The 18191-nt window shown below is 42.6% G+C and overlaps 1 protein-coding gene across 2 annotated transcripts in view; it reads right to left on the bottom strand.

Moving 5' to 3' along the window:
* Window positions 1-18191, bottom strand: part of ABLIM1 (actin binding LIM protein 1) — a 190098-nt gene that overhangs the window by 57355 nt on the left and 114552 nt on the right. For both annotated transcript variants that reach the window (XM_054515522.1, XM_054515521.1), the window contains exons 5-6: window positions 15114-15240; window positions 13862-13955 (exon numbers count right to left, since the gene is read on the bottom strand). In XM_054515522.1, coding sequence (XP_054371497.1) covers window positions 13862-13955; window positions 15114-15240 — 221 coding nt within the window. The remainder of the gene's footprint in view (window positions 1-13861; window positions 13956-15113; window positions 15241-18191) is intronic.

An 18191-nucleotide genomic window follows, 5' to 3' on the forward strand; every position in this document is an offset into this window, starting at 1 on the left:
CAGCCCCTCTGCTCCAGGCTGCTGAGAGCAGAGCAGAGCCCCTGGCCTGGTTCAGTGCCGAGTGCCAGCCCTGTGGCACAAGTGAAGGGACAGCAGGGAGCCCTGGGAATGGGTTTTGGGCCGGATACACACGATATCCAACCTTCCACAACACCGGGAATCTCCTGCTTCCCAAATCCTCCTCGAGTTCTCTCCCATTAGGGGATGAGAGCCACTGAGTTAGCAGGAATTTGGAACTGAGCAGGGAGACACCACCCTGCTTCTCCTTTTAACTCTGCACATGAAGTGATTGGTGGTCCCTCAACCCCTTCCTCAAATAACAGAGCCTGATGTTGTGCAGGTCACATCCACTGCAGCTGCATTTGCAGTGCTGCAACAATAGCTCCCAAATGAAAGCAGCCTGAACTTAAAAGAACCTCCTCAGCCAGTAGAAATACAGCTGACTCCAACCTGCTGAAATTTAGCTAGAAAGTCAGTAACAAACCTCCTCTGTATCTTAAAAAAACTCAACATTTATTATTTATTATTGTTTCATAAATGAGAAAGTTTTGCACCCGACAGCAGGTAACAAATATTGGACCTCATCCTAATATAAAATCTTTTTAGCATTTTCAAAAATTAGCATGTATCTCCAAAAATGATTTGATTGAATGTATGGACAAACAGAAATAGAGAGCAGTGTTAGATATGTATAGATAATTATACATGCATGTGGCATTTGGAAGGAACATACATATTCCTAGATCTTAAAGTAACCATAAAAGGAAAACCAAACAATTTTTAAGATGCTCTGCTGTGGGTGCAAATCATAAGAACTGAGATAATATTAACTGAAGAGAAAAAACAAGGCAATGACTAAGTAATTAAATTAAATATAACTAGTTGGAAAGATAAATTTAGCAAAGAAATAACCAGGGACACTATGTTTAAAGACATTAAAAATCTTTATTACAGTACAATGTGAAAAAAACAAAAACAGATCAGGCAAAATTCCCTTGTTAGCTGTAGATGAAAAATGATGAAAAATGACATAAAAAAGGCAGGTGTATTCAGGATGTGTGTCTTTAGGGTCTGTATTTGACAATGCCAATTTCCTGTTTGATACTGTTTATTGAGCAAGATATTTTTTAACAGCGTTTTTAACGAACCAAGATTTACAAATTATTCAAGACCTGAATAATTTGAACTCAAAGAGGCTTAAGGAAAATGTAGCAAGGCATTGCTGAGACAGATGGCCCTGATAGCAGGGGAGGCTCTGCTGAGCCAAATAGCTCAGAGATCACTTCCTTCAACCCACAGCATGAGGTACCACTGGCCAAGGCAAGAGCACAAAACCTGCCCTGGTAAAGCTGCTGGTGACTCACAGGCAGTGCTTGTTTAAGCCATCTAAACCAACCAAGTGTGTTCTAACAGACTGATGGAAAATATCTGCAGATGGAGAAGGCAAGGCCCTGTGAGACTGAGCCATGGTTTGGGCAACAGCGAGTGACAGAGGAGTAGGGGAACATCATTAAACTCTCCCAGGAAAGGCTGTCACAGAGTACCTGACAGGACCTGCTCTTCTGATCATTTATACATGCATACAAAGAATATAAAGGAAAAGCAGAAAAAATTATATAGCACTGGTGGGTGTGTCCACATGGATTTGCAGAAGGGAATAAAGGAAAAGCAGAAAAAATTATATAGCACTGGTGTGTGTGTCCACGTGGATTTGCAGAAGGGAATTCAGTGCAGAACCATCAGCACAAGGTGAGCCTTCAGCTGTGGTCCTGAAGGACTCAGAGTCAAATCAGTACTCAGATAAAGGCTTCAGAGGGCACCAGATCACAATGACAGGTGATGAAGAGCAGAGAAAGGATGGAATAGCAGGAAAGAGCAGGAGCTTTTCAATCCCACTGAAAACACTGTGGCATCAAAAAGCTGGAACTAGACAAATTTAACCTCAAAACAAGGTGAAGTTTCTAAAAAGCAAAGGTAATTTAAGCAGCATGAGGGAAAATTTTTGGCCTTGCAACTGTTCTTCAGTTTTCATGACTGGGTAATTTCCCAAAGGATAAGCTTCCATTTGGTTTCTAGGGAAAAGCTCTGATTTTGAAAAGAGAAGGTCAAGCAAGATGACTTTAGCAGTGCTTCTGACCTTAAAATCATTCCAATGGGCATTTCATAGAGAGAAGATTTGCAAATGTATCAGGCAGCTCCTAGGGAGCACAGGTCACACTGGAAAAATTTCCAAGAGAGTTAAATCAGTTCACCTGAGACCTGTCTTGGCTAAACAGCAAAATCCCTTGGAGCCAGAAGGCAGCTTTGGCTGATCTGACCTGTGGCTCACTGAGACAGGTCCAGGGCAAGGCCAGGGGAAGTTCTGGGGCTGGGTGAGCTGCATCAGCCCCAAAATTGCTGCTGACCCTGAGAGCTCAGCACTGTGGCAGGAGGGCTCTGTGCCCTGGGGAAGGCTGGGACAACAGCTCCAGGAAACATTCATGTTAAACTGTTCAATGGGCAAGTTCAAACCACCTTTGAGTGGTGAAGAAAGCGAGAGCTTGGGAGTTTAGGCAACTCACCCAGGACCAAAATTAATGCTTCCAGCAGAGCCAGGCAGAGAAAAATTCTCAGAAAACCAGCCTGGGACAGCACTAGACCTAAGTACCTGTAGCCAATTTTCTTGTTCATCTCCCACAGAACTGCCTTTCCAGCTCTCTGTCAGAAGGCTGATTCAGGAACCATGCAAGCTTTGGCATGTGATTCAGCAGAGCCTGGGCTCCACTCTGGTATCTGCATTCACTTCACAGGGAGTGTCCCAAAAACAACAGAGAAACAAGAGTTGCAAGGGCCAAAGAAGGGGAGTAATGCATGAGGTCAGACTCAGTACATCCACAGAAAACAACCAGAGAATATAAAACAAAAGTAGCCTGTAAGAAACAAAGCAACATGCAATTTATGGCAGTTTGTACCACAGAGACTGATGGACTGTTCTGACAGGGAAACATCTTGTGTGGGAATTTAGCAGGGAATATTTTTTTCTGTTAGTGACTACAGCCTGCTCTTGTAGGAAACTGATCCTATTGCAACCAGTCTGATCTGATAATGCTTTAAAAAGTCTAAAGAATGGGGTTTTATCCTTGATTAACTGCAATGCTATCTACTACCTCTTACAGCAAGAGGTACAACAAACAACAGATGACAACCTAGGGAAAGGACAAATTTACTTCTAATATTTTTCTTCCCAGACACTCCACAATCATTCATATCAGTTATGAACCTGTATTTGACTACATCCAGACATTTCTCAGGAATCCTTGTTTTGTAATTCTGGCCAAAGTGTCAATGTTACACTAAATTTAACATGGAAATAAGAAAGGACATCAGGGTAACCAGTGGATAGTTAATGCAGAGAAATAGTTGACTCTTTTTCAAAAAGGATAACTTTGAATAAATGTCAGACCACCAACATGTACTGTGCTACAAGCAGAGCCTTTTCTTTTTGGCACAAGTCCTTTTTTTTTCTATTTGTCAGTCTTCTAATTGCTGATATACATGATTTCCAATTACAGCTGCAAAACTATACAAGTACATTTTTGAATCCTTGCTGGCAGGAATATCCAGAGTATGCATGTTGGAGCCAAGACACAGTAGGGAATTTATTCCCTATCTTGTTTACTTCAGCTTCATATAAAAATCAAGATTTCTATTTACCACAGAAAAACTATTCCCACATATTACTGTAGGGATGAAAGGGATATCTAACAACATTTGCTGCCTTTTGATCTTCCACTGACTACAGCATCTCCATGATTTTGCCTCAACAGCAGTAGTTCAAGCATGATGGTGAGATAAATCTGCTTAAAGTTTCTTACTGTCTCAGTTTTCTCTCTCTTCACTCCTAGGAAAAAAGTTTCCAGCCAAGATGCAACTGCTTTACAGAACTCTAAGCAACAGCAAATCCATCTTTATGCATAACAAATCTCTCTCTCCAAATCCTACATGTAAAAGTCAATTTCTTAATATTTTAACTTATACTTAAAGGATTTATAAGAGTTATTTCCTTGATCTCTGCAGACCACAAAAAAACCCAAACTAGTTTCACAGACAGTTTAAATGCCAGGGTATCTGCACTGCTGGTGTTGAAAAGATGCATCTCTTAATGTGTGCTATTTTCCCTCTTAAAAAGAAAAAGGCTTTTTATAAAAGTCACACATCCCAGATATCTATCCAAAGAGCTTTTAAACCTGTATGATCTTCTAATATAGCATAAGCATATAATTAACATCTACCTATCTTGTACTTCAGGTGGTCATTTCAAACATTTGATCACCCATAAAATATTCCCATTTCTTCATCTGTAAAACCACCTGCTCAATAAAAAACAGGTGTTTAATGCTGTGGACTTCAAAGTCCTGAGAGATTCCAAACATATCTTTTGGGTTAGTATTTGTTTTTCCTTAACTGTTTTTTCCCCTTGGGGAGAACACCCTGACAAAGCAGACAAAAGAGAGGGGTGGCTGAGTCCTCATGAAGTGAGTGCTGAGCACAGTACCAGGATGGAGCCTCCTACCAGCTACAGGTGACAGCTACAGACTTGCTCCAACAGGCTCTTCTCCACTTCTCAGATTTCAAACACGTTATTGCTGCATTCTTCCCAACAATTATTTTTTATGGGAGATAGGTATAAGTTCTACCCCAGTATTCTAGAAGTCAGTTGTAAACTTCTCACTGATAGGAAGGCTTAAATCAGGAATTATAAATGAAACATCAGAATCCTGCAAAAAATATTTCACCACTTAATCCATTTCTGATTGTGATCTCAGTCCAGGAGAAACAAAAAAGTGACTGAAGGAATTTCACATTGCTGCAGAGGGCACAGCCACATTCCCCTGCACCACATCCCAGCTGCCAGTGGGGCTGGGACACTGCAGGAACCTCTGCTTCAGTCTGAACACTTTGGTGCAGGGATCATGATTAGTTTTCTATCTCTTGTGGGTGATTTTGGCAGGTAGGACCAGCACAATGCAAGGGTTTAAAAGATGAGCAGAAGCAGCAATGGGGGCCACAAAAGAAAAACATTATGTTTTCCCTAAAGGGGTCTGCTCCCAAAAAACAAGATGTGTTCTGCAGTGCAACCAAGCAACTGAACTCTTAATACAGTTAGCTAACACAAATAATACATTCAGCCAGGTAAGGTGATCTTCTGCTAAAAGCAGAATGTGTTAGATATGAAAAAGCTACTTATTTTGTCTGTTCCATGTTACTGGAATAGCAGCAGTGGCTATTTGTCACAAAGGCTGTTGGTGGTGGCAAGAAACTTTGTGCTCATATAAATGCCTCTACTGAAATGTAATTTTAAAGAATTGTGATCAGTCTGCTAAAGTTTTTTAGTAATATTTAGTACAAGAAACACACCAGAGAATATTTAACTAAACCAACAAGGTAGATGCTAAAGATGCTTTGCCAGGATATATAGATCCTAATCAGCAACACTGTACTCACAAAAACAATTTATAAAGATAAGCCATAATTTTATAAGCACCTGAGAGATTTCACAAATCCCTTTGTGGCAATAAGGAAGCTTTAATTGGTTATTTTTTCAAATTACTTGTTACAACCTGCTCTTATTATTCACCATCTTTACATCCTCTTAACATTCCTCCCCTTCCTATTGATGTTCAAATTGACTGAAGGATGGTTTCCAAACCACTGCTGGGAAGTTAATGCCTTGTGATTATGCTGCCATGGCAACTGAACTTCTGTTAGGGCTCTGTCAACTTCAGATACTTCTAAATCAAGTCCTTCCCAACTACAGATACCCTTCCTGCCAAATTCAATCTTTTGATGGGGGGGAACCACTAAAATCCTGTTAGAAAGATTTTTACATCGAGTAATTGATATAATTTTTCTGCAGGTATATTTATTCTAGATTTTTTTATCTCATGCCTGGTGTGGTGTTCTCAGTATTACAGCAGAGTATTTGTTTTTCATCAGGGAAGGGTAGTCTAAATTAAGTTAAATCTATGTAGCTACACAGCTACATAGGCAACCTGTTTGAATAATTTATCCGTATTTTGAGTTACTATTACATTTTTCACTTCCCTGCTTTTATCCAAACGAACTCCACATGAAGAAAAAAATAAATCAGTGTTCCACATTAACTGATAAAACACATTTCTCAGCAAAAACACAGGGAAACTAGAAACAAATGCTAATCTTATTTCTATGCACAAAAAAATCTCCAAAGTGATTGAAAGAGCCAAGAAACTCTATCAAGAATTATTTAAGGCAGAGAATGGCATTGTTCCATACACAGCTATCAGCTGCAGTCAGAAACAGCTCAAGCTCTGTGCCATTCTCCTCTCTTCCTGGCAGTTTAAAAACACGTGTAGCTGCCCTCTCCTTATCTAAACCTTTAAAACAAAATTCCTTCTGCTGCACAGGGACAGAAGTGCAAGTACCCATTCTGATCCCCCTGGCAAGCCCTGCAGCCCCATCCCAAAGCTGCCCCCCTGCCCTCCCAGCACGGCCATGGCCCTTCCCGGCTCAGCTCTGCTCTCACAGCCAGGGCTTTGTTTACCTTCTCAGAGAGGTTTTTCAGTCCAGCTCCATTCCCTCCTCACTCTGCTGGGGCTCAGGCAGGAGCAGAGCAGTGCCTGGTTCTGCTGAGCCTGGAGCTGCACCCAGCCCGGAGCTGCACTCCTCCTCCTCCTCCTCCTCCTCCTCCTCCTCCTCCTCCTCCTCCTCCTGCTGCTGCTACACACACCCACCAAAGCCAGCACATCACATCCCTGCACATCAAACCCACCGGGCTGCAGCTCGGCCTTCCCACTCTGGTGGAAAAGGAAAAGGGAAAAAAGGAAAAGGAAAAAAAGGAAAAGGAAAAGGGAAAAAAAAGGAAAAGGAAAAGGAAAAGGAAAAGGAAAAGGAAAAGGAAAAGGAAAAGGAAAAGGAAAAGGAAAAGGAAAAGGAAAAGGAAAAGGAAAAGGACAGCGGGCCAGGCAGGGGCAGGACCCTCCCTCACCACTCCTGTGTGTCACTGTTTGGTGGCCACACAATTCACATTTTTCCCTTGGGGAGAGGCATCTGCTGACCATGAACTGGGCGCTCTCCTCCTCTGGAAGTTATTAAATATTACTTCCACAGCTTCTGAAGAATTTATACAGAATTTATGCAGCCTCCTGGGTGTTGTTCTAGTTCTGTTACAAACACGGAGTTTCACTGAGATTGTATTCCAGCCCCATTCAGACTGATGCAGCCCGAGTGCTGGGGCCACTTCCCACTGGCACCTGTATGCCTTGATCCTGTTTGCACATTTTGGAGCGAGATCATGCTGCAGGCACACTCCAGGAACACTGGATGAGTTTTCAATCTGACCCTGTCTGATCTCTCCCAGGTATTTTCCACAATCAAAAAGATCCTGGGCTCTGCTGTACACACCTGACTAAGAGAGCAAATGAGCACAGCATGTGCTTCTGCTTTTGCCAGCATTTACCTGGGATGTTCAAGCAACGCTCACATTTTCTCCTTTATTCTAAAGGCAGTAAAATTAAACACAAACAAAGCAAATCACAGAACTAACAAATCACACACTGAACTCTGCTGTTGCCTCTCATACACTCTGTGGCCTTTTCCCCTGGATTATTTTTGGTGTCTGTAGATGACAGCAGTGACTGGTTGAGAGCAAAGTCTCTCCCAAGCCTGTAAGACACCTAAAGCAGAAGATATCTAATGCTATAAAAGCAGAATGGTAGTACATTCTTCAGATATATTATTTTTCCACAGCTTTAATATACCACCAAACCTGTTTGGATCCATCCTATCATCAGTCTCTGTTTGGTTCATCAATTGCTTCATTTATGAAAGTGTTTGAACTTTTACTTCACATCAACCTGTATTACCAGTACAGGTTGCATCATTAAAATCCAGTAAATTAAATATTTTATGATACTTGTTTACCTTTTATTTGTTATTTCTGTGTAACTCCACAAATTGTTGTTATGTATTATTGTTATGAAAACAGCCTTGCTAAATACTTTATTTGGCAGAAGACCATATGCTACTTTTTCATTTAACATTTCTGAATAGAATTGAAATAAATCCCAGTTTAAGAGATTCTCTACATGGCTCCTCAATCTAGAAAGTGTTTTAAGAACACAGGACTGTACTGAAGTACCTGACAAACTTTGTCCATGGATCTCTGCAGAGAAGGGTGATGTTTTCACATGAGCTATGAGCCCAAGTCTCCCTAGAATAGATGACTTAAACATGCACTCTGCTGAGTGTCTCTGAAAGTCAATCAGCTGAAGCATCTGAATGCTAAAACTCACATGAGCAGAGCTGCTGACATGGGTGAGTGTTTGCAGGAGGCAACACTTCAAAGGCATAGACAGGCATTGTTCAAATGCCATTTACAGTTTGTCTGGGAACCAGCAAGGTTGTTCTGTGACTGTATTTATCTGTTTATTTATTTAGTATTTAGAACAGACTCAGTCAAGTCTAAAGATTCAGCGGAAACTTCTATGAATCCCTCACAGCACAGGTTTCTAAATCTAGCTCTGAAAACAACATCTGAAGAAACTTACAGGCTCTTCTGGGTCACATTCTTTGCCTCTTAAACACAGATACAATTTTCTTAGACAAATGTAGCAGCTTTCACAGTTTGTTTGGTTTTCCTCTTGCATAATTATTATTTCCTTCCAACTTCAGAAGTCAGGTGTATCAGAATTGACACCTTTCAGAATTAGTTACAGCATAGATGAGACATCTTAAAACTCTGGCAATTTAAGTAACAGTATTTACAAGTACTAAACTTTATTCATGTTAAGTACCACATCTTAAATGACTACTCCTCTTTAAAATCAGCAGCAGCTCAGCATAAATTACAGTTATCACAAACATATTTAGAACTTGATCTGACCTTGCAGTCTGAAATCAAGGGAACCTTCTGGTGTCCTGGACTCTTTTCAGGTCCATCTGTGAAAATGGCACAGTGCCACTGCTTACAAGGTGGGGTGCAAGATTCAACAGTGCACAGGAAGCAAACCCAGGGCAGGCAGCAGCCCCTGGAGCAGGAACTAGAGCTATGCACAGCCAGGAGAAATCACACAATAGCTTTTTTATTTTTTTTTTTTTGCCAATTAATATTAAGCAAAAAGCATTATAAAAATAAATGTGTGGAGTAGCAAGATGGTTAAGGCAGTTGAGAGCAGATATGTACATCTCTAGATCATGAGATCAAATCCTGCTCCTATCAGTTACAGCTGGAAAAGGTGAAAATTGTAAAAACTCAGTCTTATCCTCGGTCTTTTCATACAATTTCATGCAAAATATTCACCTTTTTCTGCCCTCATCTCTTCTTTTGCAGAGCTAAGAGAATACTGCTCACAAGTGCTGTAAGACATTTTAGATAAGCAAAGATGGAATACATGGATGATCCACCATTCTCTGAAGTCAGCTGGAAGCTTCTCAATGATTTAACATTTAATATTTTGAATTAAGCCCTGAAGTAGCAGCTATGCTGTGTATGAAAAACACATTAGACAAAAATCATTTAGGTTGACATCTTTCAAGTGGCTAAATACATGGTCAAGTTTACTCAGATTTGTGGAGTTGCACAGAAATTTTCAGGTTTAGGATTAGACAGGCATCTTTCAAGAGGCAAACCCTGAAGCTCTGAAAACCATTGCTCAGTGGGAAGTCTGTGCAGAACTCCTCACTCTCCCTATGCTGTTACTGCCTGCTAAAAACAGTTTTTACCAGAGTTAATGGGAAAAGAGTAATTTTTCATAACTAAAGATTCCTTTCTGCTAGAGAAATCCAAGGAAGAGCACTGATCTCTGTTGCCTTGACAACATTTCCTGAAACACTGAAGCATTAAAGTATTCATTATGCTCAAGAAAGTTGCAATATCTATTTCATATTGGACATTTACCACATTTATTGTGTTGGCATGCACTCATCTATCATCTGTGAGTATTTGGCACAGAAAGCAATGTGCCAAATAATACATCACAAATATCTGAGCTGACTTAAATGCACATGGTATTTTTCCTGCATATTTCCATGGCTACTGAAAGTTGCTACACCTATGACCTAGAGAAAAAAGAGCATTCTTCCATGATTTGAGGATATTAGCAAAATAAGTCCTGCCTTTCTCCTAATGCATTTCCTAACTGAGCAAAGGGATCATCTCTACAGAGTGGCTGGAGGGAGTCTGGCCTTGAATCTCAGTCTGAACCCAAACCTTGGCTTTTCTGATGGGTGCTGTTGAGGGGCACAGCAGAGCTGCTGCTGAGATGAAGACTCTTAGGTGCACATGAGGAGGAGTGGCTGTCTGTCTTGCTGGCTGTTCACTGTAGGAGACTGAAAAATCTGACTTTCTCAGAGGTGCTAAAGCCATACTGAGGGACAAAACAAGGAGGAGTTGCAAGTCTGAAATGCTGCAAAGAATCTCAACTTCTCAAAATGAATAAATAAGTGAAATAGGTTTTTACAGGTAAAATAGACAGCACCAGCCTCTGTGAACCCAAATCTAACTTTCACGCTTTCATCTCCCTTCAATATTTCTACAGACTGCCCTGGATGGAATAAGCAGAAAATAAAGCAGCACCAAAAGGGCTTGCTGCTAATAATTTCTGATCCATTAGAGGGAAGTTTTTGTGCAAAATGTACCATATAATTCCCTTCAACCACTTCTAATAATTTCTTTGGATGAAGATGATGAGATAGCAGATTCTGCTTCTGACATAATGAATTCTTTTATTGACAAATGAAATACACTGATCACTATGTTTACTACAGGACATTTGCTACAATCATTTTTATTAACAAATGCAAAATATGAAGCGTTTTGGGGTTTTTTTCTGACTGCATGTTAGTAGGCATAATTTGGGCTGGGCAGACATAACCTCTACCTAGACAATTCCTGTAAGGGTGCTACTTCATACCAAAATTATGGTTTCCTTCTCAAGGGGGAAACAGCAGAACAAGAGACAACCCATATGATATAAATCATCCAAAATACCCACATTTCCCAAAGAAAACAAAGAGGGAAGACAGTAATCCTCCTCTGAGAATCTCAAGCTTCATCTAAATTAAAACTTCAGGTGAACTGAAAGGTTGTGGGTGATTTCAAGTACAGGATAAGGAGATTGTTAATTGTCCTGCCTCAAACAGGCCTGCAGCCCTCCGTGAGCTGTGGCTTCCTGTGCTGTGAATTATCTCCTGTGGCTGCTTCCGATCTCCTCTCCATCATTAGCAGAGGATTTGTGTCATGCCCTGACCCCATCCTTTACATGACCTCTCCTGCCCAAGGGGACACACACACGTTGCTGACACATGATTTTCCCATGCTAGCTTTTGACTTATTAGTTCCTTGAGCCATATTTCGAGGCAGTATTTAGTGCTGCCCCTTTGGAAGTGTGCGTGTCTGACGGGGAGGAGCCACCAAGCAAGCCCACAGTTGTGATAACTGCTCTGATTGTTCAACAGTAGCTGCTCACCTGCATCTTCCAAACTTAAAAAGACACAGAGTGTCTGAATATCTGTCCTGAATGTGCATTCCCAGATGATACTTGGGAGAACTTTAATCATGGACTATCCAAGCTGCTAATACACACTGCAATTCAGCAAAGCCAGTGTCTGAATGGCCTCCCTGCCTACACAATGTTGATTTTTTTGGTGAAAATTTCTTATGACTTGGCCAGCCTACACCTTACAGACAGCAATCAGAGCAACAAAAGTTCTACAGGCCATCAAGGAGTTTGGTCTCAGTTATGTGCTAAGAACCACTGCTGCCCTCTGCTGCAGTATTTTGGGTTGTGTCTCTGATAACCAGTGAGAGCCACAAATATTCAAGTAAAATTTCTAGACTGAACCAGAACTTAGCATGCTTAATGTTTCCATTACTGACAGTATCATTCAAAAGGTCTGTTTCTAATTCATCAGAAAAATCTGATGCTGCAAGGGCCAGGTTAAATAGAAAAAACTTTATCCTTTCTATTAGAATTTGACTCTGAGAAGAGGGACACTCTTGCAAAAGTTTGGACATGCTCCCTTTCTGCAGCAAATGCTGTCTCATCTTCTGATAATAAATAGCCGTAGAAGAATAAGAGCTATGAAGTGAGAAACTCACCTTGGGGCCAAAATGAGCACCAAGGTTCTGGGATACAGAATGGTAGCTTAAATTATGAATGTTATGAATGTTATGTTAGCGTAAATTATGAATGAATGTTAGCTTAAATTATGATGGACAGCCAAGTTCCAGGTGAATTGAACTAATCTTTCCTCAGTCTCAGTTTATGCAGTTCTGATGGGATACAGCTCATGACCCCTTAAACAGTTAGGTTTCTTCCTCATTGATGCTAGGAGGAGTAACATGAGTGCAACCTTGCTATAGTCACAGCAACTTCACAAAATGCTCCAGACAGAAATAGTTTATTTCTTCCCAGCCCTCCACAGACTCCAATAACCCTCTCTTTTGTCATTTTCATCTGAACAGGTTGCATTGCTTATAGGTGACAGCAACTGTCATGTACACCTAAAACAATTTTAGAATTATTTTATGTTTTCCAATCTCACAAATCCAATTACTTCTCTCCTGCAGAGCCTCCTGCACAGCATTGCAACTGCAGTGTCTCCAATGCACAATAGTAAATTTCAAAAACTCATCAGTAGACAGGAATAGATAAGCAGATGGTGGCAGGCCAGAAGAAGAAAGCCAGAGTCACAGCCTTCCTACTCAGGGGAAAAGCCAGGCTGCTCTCAGTAATTATCTGTGCAGGTCTCCAAAGGAATCAGACACACATTTCAAAGGAGGCAGGCTGAGAGTGTGGCTAATGAAAGAACTGTGCATCCTTCCAAATGCTCAGGGTGTCCACAGGAGCTCTGAGTCCCTCATGGTTCATATTCTGGATGCTGAGCCAGAGAAACCTCCACAACTAAACCACAATACCATCTTATGTCAAGCCTGAAACTTCTTACAACAGGGCTGACCCAGTCTTACATGTGTAATAGATGGGACACAAAGAAGGGAACCTGCAACTTGTCACTTGCAACTTCCAGCTGCTTTTATTTTTGTGACAATTTCAGGTATATTTTCAGTTATTTGCTCAAAAACATACACTCCAGCTCCTGATCTGAGCCCAAGGCTTAGGTTCTTTCCACTGAGCAGTTTCCTACAGGGACAAGAGTTAAGTTTTGTTTCTCAAATCTCAATGACAAGGAAGATCCTCTGTGTTTTGGCCCCTTAAACAATTCAGTGATGGCACAGAGGAACCCAAGCATAGTTCAAGGATTCCAGCTCAAAGGGGACTTGACAGAGCCATGACAGATGGAGGGTGGTGCTGACATCTCTAAAAATATTTGAGTGGTTTCAGTGAGAACCTTGAGGACTCCAAATAAGAGTCAGCAAAGGAGATTATTCAGATGGTTTCTGCCTTTTCATTTCTGAACACATAATTTACCTCTCCAGCACATCTCTCCCTCTCATCTTCTCAGCATCATTCAAATCATGTGTAAATCTCATGTGGTAAGTTCTGACAAACTTATAGTTGCCAAAAGTGATTCCAGTACTTAAATTATTTCTGTAAATATATTAAATCTGACAGAATAAGCAGTGCAATGTGCTTTGCAGATCACTATGAAGAGAGAAAAACAGAAACCACAGATCCATAGAAACTAATGCAATTAATTCTATATCACACACTTTTCCAGATGACTGCAAAACGAAAGCACTGAAAATAATTCTGAAAATCAGCAACTTTGTTCTAGAATCAGCAGGAAGCCTTTCTATGAGAATTTTTGTATTCTCTGCAGTTAGGTGAAGACATAATGGGTGGCTCAATTCTTCATAAACTCTAGTTCACAGAACACCTACCTCTAGGACTTTCCCAGTAATGAACTGGTGACATGCTTCACACTTGACTCCAAAAAGAACTTGGTAGTCCTTTTCACAGTAAGGAGCACCATCTCTGAAAAAGAAAATTCACAAATTACAAACCACTTCTTATTAAACAGGTTACAGCATGACTTACTCTCTTCATTTGTCTTCAGCTTGGAACTCCTATACACAGACCCAGGTAAATGGGGAGAGTTCAAGGGAAACACTTTGTAGCACAAGAAACAAAAATAACATTCTCACTAATGCCTCTTAGAATTATTCCTTAAATTTCCATCCAGAGAAGGCATCCAGGACAAACTACTGAAGTAATCCTCCTTCTTCAGAGCAGACTCTCTACACCTACAGTGGTGCAGCTCCAGGGAATCAGTGTAGCTGTCTCTGGGGTTGAGAGGAAATCACAGTCTAGCACAAGCAGACAGTTTTTGTTCACTTCAGAAAAAAAAAAAAAAGTCTTTGGTAGGCTGCAAGGCCATAAGCAGTTACTTTTAAGTGTAAGGTAATGTAGTATTTTGTGTGAACAAGGAACATACAGTAAAAGTGGAAACACTAGAAATGCCTAGGAGCATTACTCAGGCACCAGATTGTTTTTGAGAAATTACAGAAATTACTTATAAATAAAATATACACCCAAATAACAGGTTTGTGAAATGTACATTGTTTCATTATTTTTTCTCTTTGCTATATGCTTGAAGGGGGAAAAATAATCTGTATCTTCATTTCTGCTCTTTTTATCATTTCCCTATTCTCTTCCTCTACACCTTCTTCAACTCAAAACCCTCTTCATTGGTTTCTTATATGGAGATGAGAAATACAATGTCAGGTCAATCACACCATCACATTTATTGTATTATGTAGAAAAGGTAAGAAATGGACAAATTAGTATTTTTTTGTCCTCAAAATCACATGTTGGGAAGCAAAATGACACAATGTTTATCTGGCTACTACAGAAAACATGTGCAACAATCCACCTAATTCTCTCTGGGAATGTGGAATGATACCTCTTTCAGACTGGTATTAAATATAAACTGGCATCATTAAACATGAGCTTTCAGCTGCACTTTGCAGTTCACTTTCCCAGCTCAGCTCTCTCTGGGAACAAACACTTTGGTGTCTATGCAAAGGTGGTCAAAGCAGGACTTCCAGATGTGAATTTTGCTGCAAGGTCTTCTCTGCTAGCAGCTAAAAGTGTGCCAGGAGTTCAGCAGAGAAGCAGACAGAGGTTACTCACTTGCTGATGTATTCCCCAGTCAGCACCTTCCCACAGGCCTTGCACTTAAAGCACCCCAGGTGCCACTGCTTGTCCAGGGCTAGCAATGCTTGTCCATTTTTGATGTCTCTTCCACAGCCAGCACAATCTGCAAACAAGCAAACAGATGCATTTGTTGTCAGCTGCTTGGTTCATTAACCTTAATTAACTGCCTGCCTGTCACAGCATTGGTAGCCAAAGGGATGAACTGCACAGCAGTGCAAAGGCACATCTTCCTTTCCTTAAACCCTCCCCAGGTCCTGCACAAAGACTCAGTCTTTCTCCTTACAGACATTCTCAGTAGAAGAGGGAAAGTAATTCTGTTTTTCATGCTGTTTGTGACTCAAAGACCACCTGGAAAGCTCTGTACAAACTCCAGATTCTGTCAGGAACAAGCTACCAAAAAGTCCTCACTGCAGAAAGTTCCTGTCTTCTACAGCAACCAGGGTCTGGTTTTGCTTTAGCAAGACCCTGAGAGCTTGCACGGAGCTGAGAGAGCAGGGCCAGCACTGTTCCTGTCCCCGTTGGGTGGCAGCAGAGCCCCGCGTGTGGCACAGGGAGCAGGGACAGTGGCGCCCCTTGCTGAAGGACAGCCCTGGCACACACCTGCCTGCAGGGACAGCCAGGGCACACACCTGCCTGGACAGCCCTGGCACACACCTGCCTGCAGAGACAGCCCTGGCACACACCTGCCTGCAGGGACAGCCCTGGCACACACCTGCCTGGACAGCCAAGGCACACACCTGCCTGGACAGCCCTGGCACACACCTGCCTGCAGAGACAGCCCTGGCACACACCCTCCTGCAGAGACAGCCAAGGCACACACCTGCCTGGACAGCCCTGGCACACACCCTCCTGCAGGGACAGCCCTGGCACACACCTGCCTGCAGGGGCAGCCCTGGCACACACCCTCCTGCAGAGACAGCCAAGGCACACACCTGCCTGGACAGCCCTGGCACACACCTGCCTGCAGGGCCAGCCCTGGCACACACCCTGGCACACACCCTCCTGCAGGCACAGCCCTGGCACACACCTGCCTGCAGGCACAGCCAGGGCACACACCCTCCTGCAGGCACAGCCCTGGCACACACCTGCCTGCAGGGCTAGCCCAGGGCAGGGCTGGCAGCCCTGTCACTGCAGGGAGGGTGTGTTGCTGTCCCCCCACAGCTATGGGAAACTGAAGCTCTCCTGGTCTCTAATTGGCAAAAGGACTCTGGCTCAGGAGTTTTGGAACTTTCCTGGTGGTCACTTTTCACTGCAATCAGTCCTGGAGGACCCTGATGGCAGAAAGGGAAGCAGAAGCCAGGAGCACTCTGTCCCAGGGGTGCCACAATGGCTCATGTTACATCAGAGCTCTCTAGCTCAGCCCCAAGCTTCCATTCCTCTCCCTTCAAACATAAAATACTCAAAAAGATTTCCTGTTAAGGGGCAGCCCAGCACATGGTAGGATCTGAAGAGACTGATGTGGCAGGCAGCACTGAACTGCAAGGGTTGTGCTGCTGTGCCCAGCCTCAGGGGACAGAAGGACTGGGGCAGGGGAGGGCCTGGAAGCCCAGTGAAGTGGAAAGGGAATGCCCATCAGCTGAGCCACTCATGGAAGCCACAGAGACAGCCTGGAACAAAAGATTTCCCAGGTGTTACTATCCCCAGACTTGGTGCTCCTTTGGTGAATGCCTGAAACAACAACAAATCCAAAGAAATGGAGACAAACAGAAGTGAGCAATGTGAGCTGTAAAGCCCAGGCAGCAGGGATACATCACCCTGGCTCCAACACTCAAGCTGACTGAGCAGGCACAGCCCAAAAACCTTCATCTCCTGATGGGTTTAAGCCCAGGCAACACCATGCCTTGCTGAAGGGCAAGTCCAAGTTTATTATCACAATGATAATGGGAGCAGAGTCAGCCCTTCTGACTAAAGGGCAGGACTTTGGATAACGGGCCAAAAGAACCCCAAATATATGCTGCACATTCCTGCAATCCAGGAATCCACCACTGCATGTCCCTCTTCCTATCAGCATTCTTCTTCTTCTTCTTCTCAAATCCCCTGAAAAAGGAGGGGAGGGGCACTAAGCACAGTGGTACCTTATGACAAAATGTGAGTCACACACTTTTGACACGACTTGGGACTTGAAAAGCAGCCCTGAGATGTCCTCATACCAGGACTTTGCTCTAGAGGACATATGTTACAAGCTGAAATGATGAAATGACAAGGAGTGACACCATGTAATGCATCCCTCTGTTCTGCCATGACAGCTGAAGGCTCCGTGCCAGGCTGGGGTGACAGCAAAGGCTGGCACAGGTCACCAAGGGAGGGAGGCTCTGCAATGTCCAGCACAGGCAGAGGAAGGCACAAACACGTGTCAGCGAGGCTTTGGCACACTGATCTCACCTTGGTTTGGGGAGGAGACTGCATCACCCCTTGAGGACCCTTCCAGCCCTCATTTCCTTCAGCTGAATCTGAAACCATGCAACCTGGCTTGGACTGTGAGAGCAAATGGGGTCCTGTCCTCAGTCCCAGTGGGTGCTGAGCTCAGTTTGAAAACAGCGCCCATTTCTCAGCCCCCAGCACTCCTGGCTTCCTCCAGAGCCAGCCTGGGGCCTGGCACACTGGGATGCATTCCCTGAGATATTTTCCCTCAAAAAACCTGCTGTATTTTCCATGCTGTTTTCATTTTTGTCCGGGAAACATTTTTCATGAAATTGAATTTTCTCAGAAATTGAATCAATAAAGAGATTTTTAAAACACCTAATTTCCAAGGCAGTGGGAAGAGAGAAACTGCCTTACACAAAAGGTCTACCTAACCCAGCATCTTTATTGATGCCAAAACCAGATACCTGGGGAAAGCAGGGATCCATGAAGTACCTCTGACTGTTTAATTGCTTCTTTGTAAGCCAAATCACAGTAAGTCTGAGCACCAGACTTAGTATTGTGCTCATGTTTAATACAGGGGTGGGCAACATCCTTTTATTATTCTATAACACCAGTGACATCTACACTCGTTCTGGGTTCCTTGAAGTGTTTTGCAAAAGGAAATTATCATTTCCATGCTGCTAATACAAC

Source organism: Molothrus ater, chromosome 8 (assembly GCF_012460135.2).
Source record: "Molothrus ater isolate BHLD 08-10-18 breed brown headed cowbird chromosome 8, BPBGC_Mater_1.1, whole genome shotgun sequence".
NCBI classification, from domain to species: Eukaryota; Metazoa; Chordata; class Aves; order Passeriformes; family Icteridae; genus Molothrus; species Molothrus ater.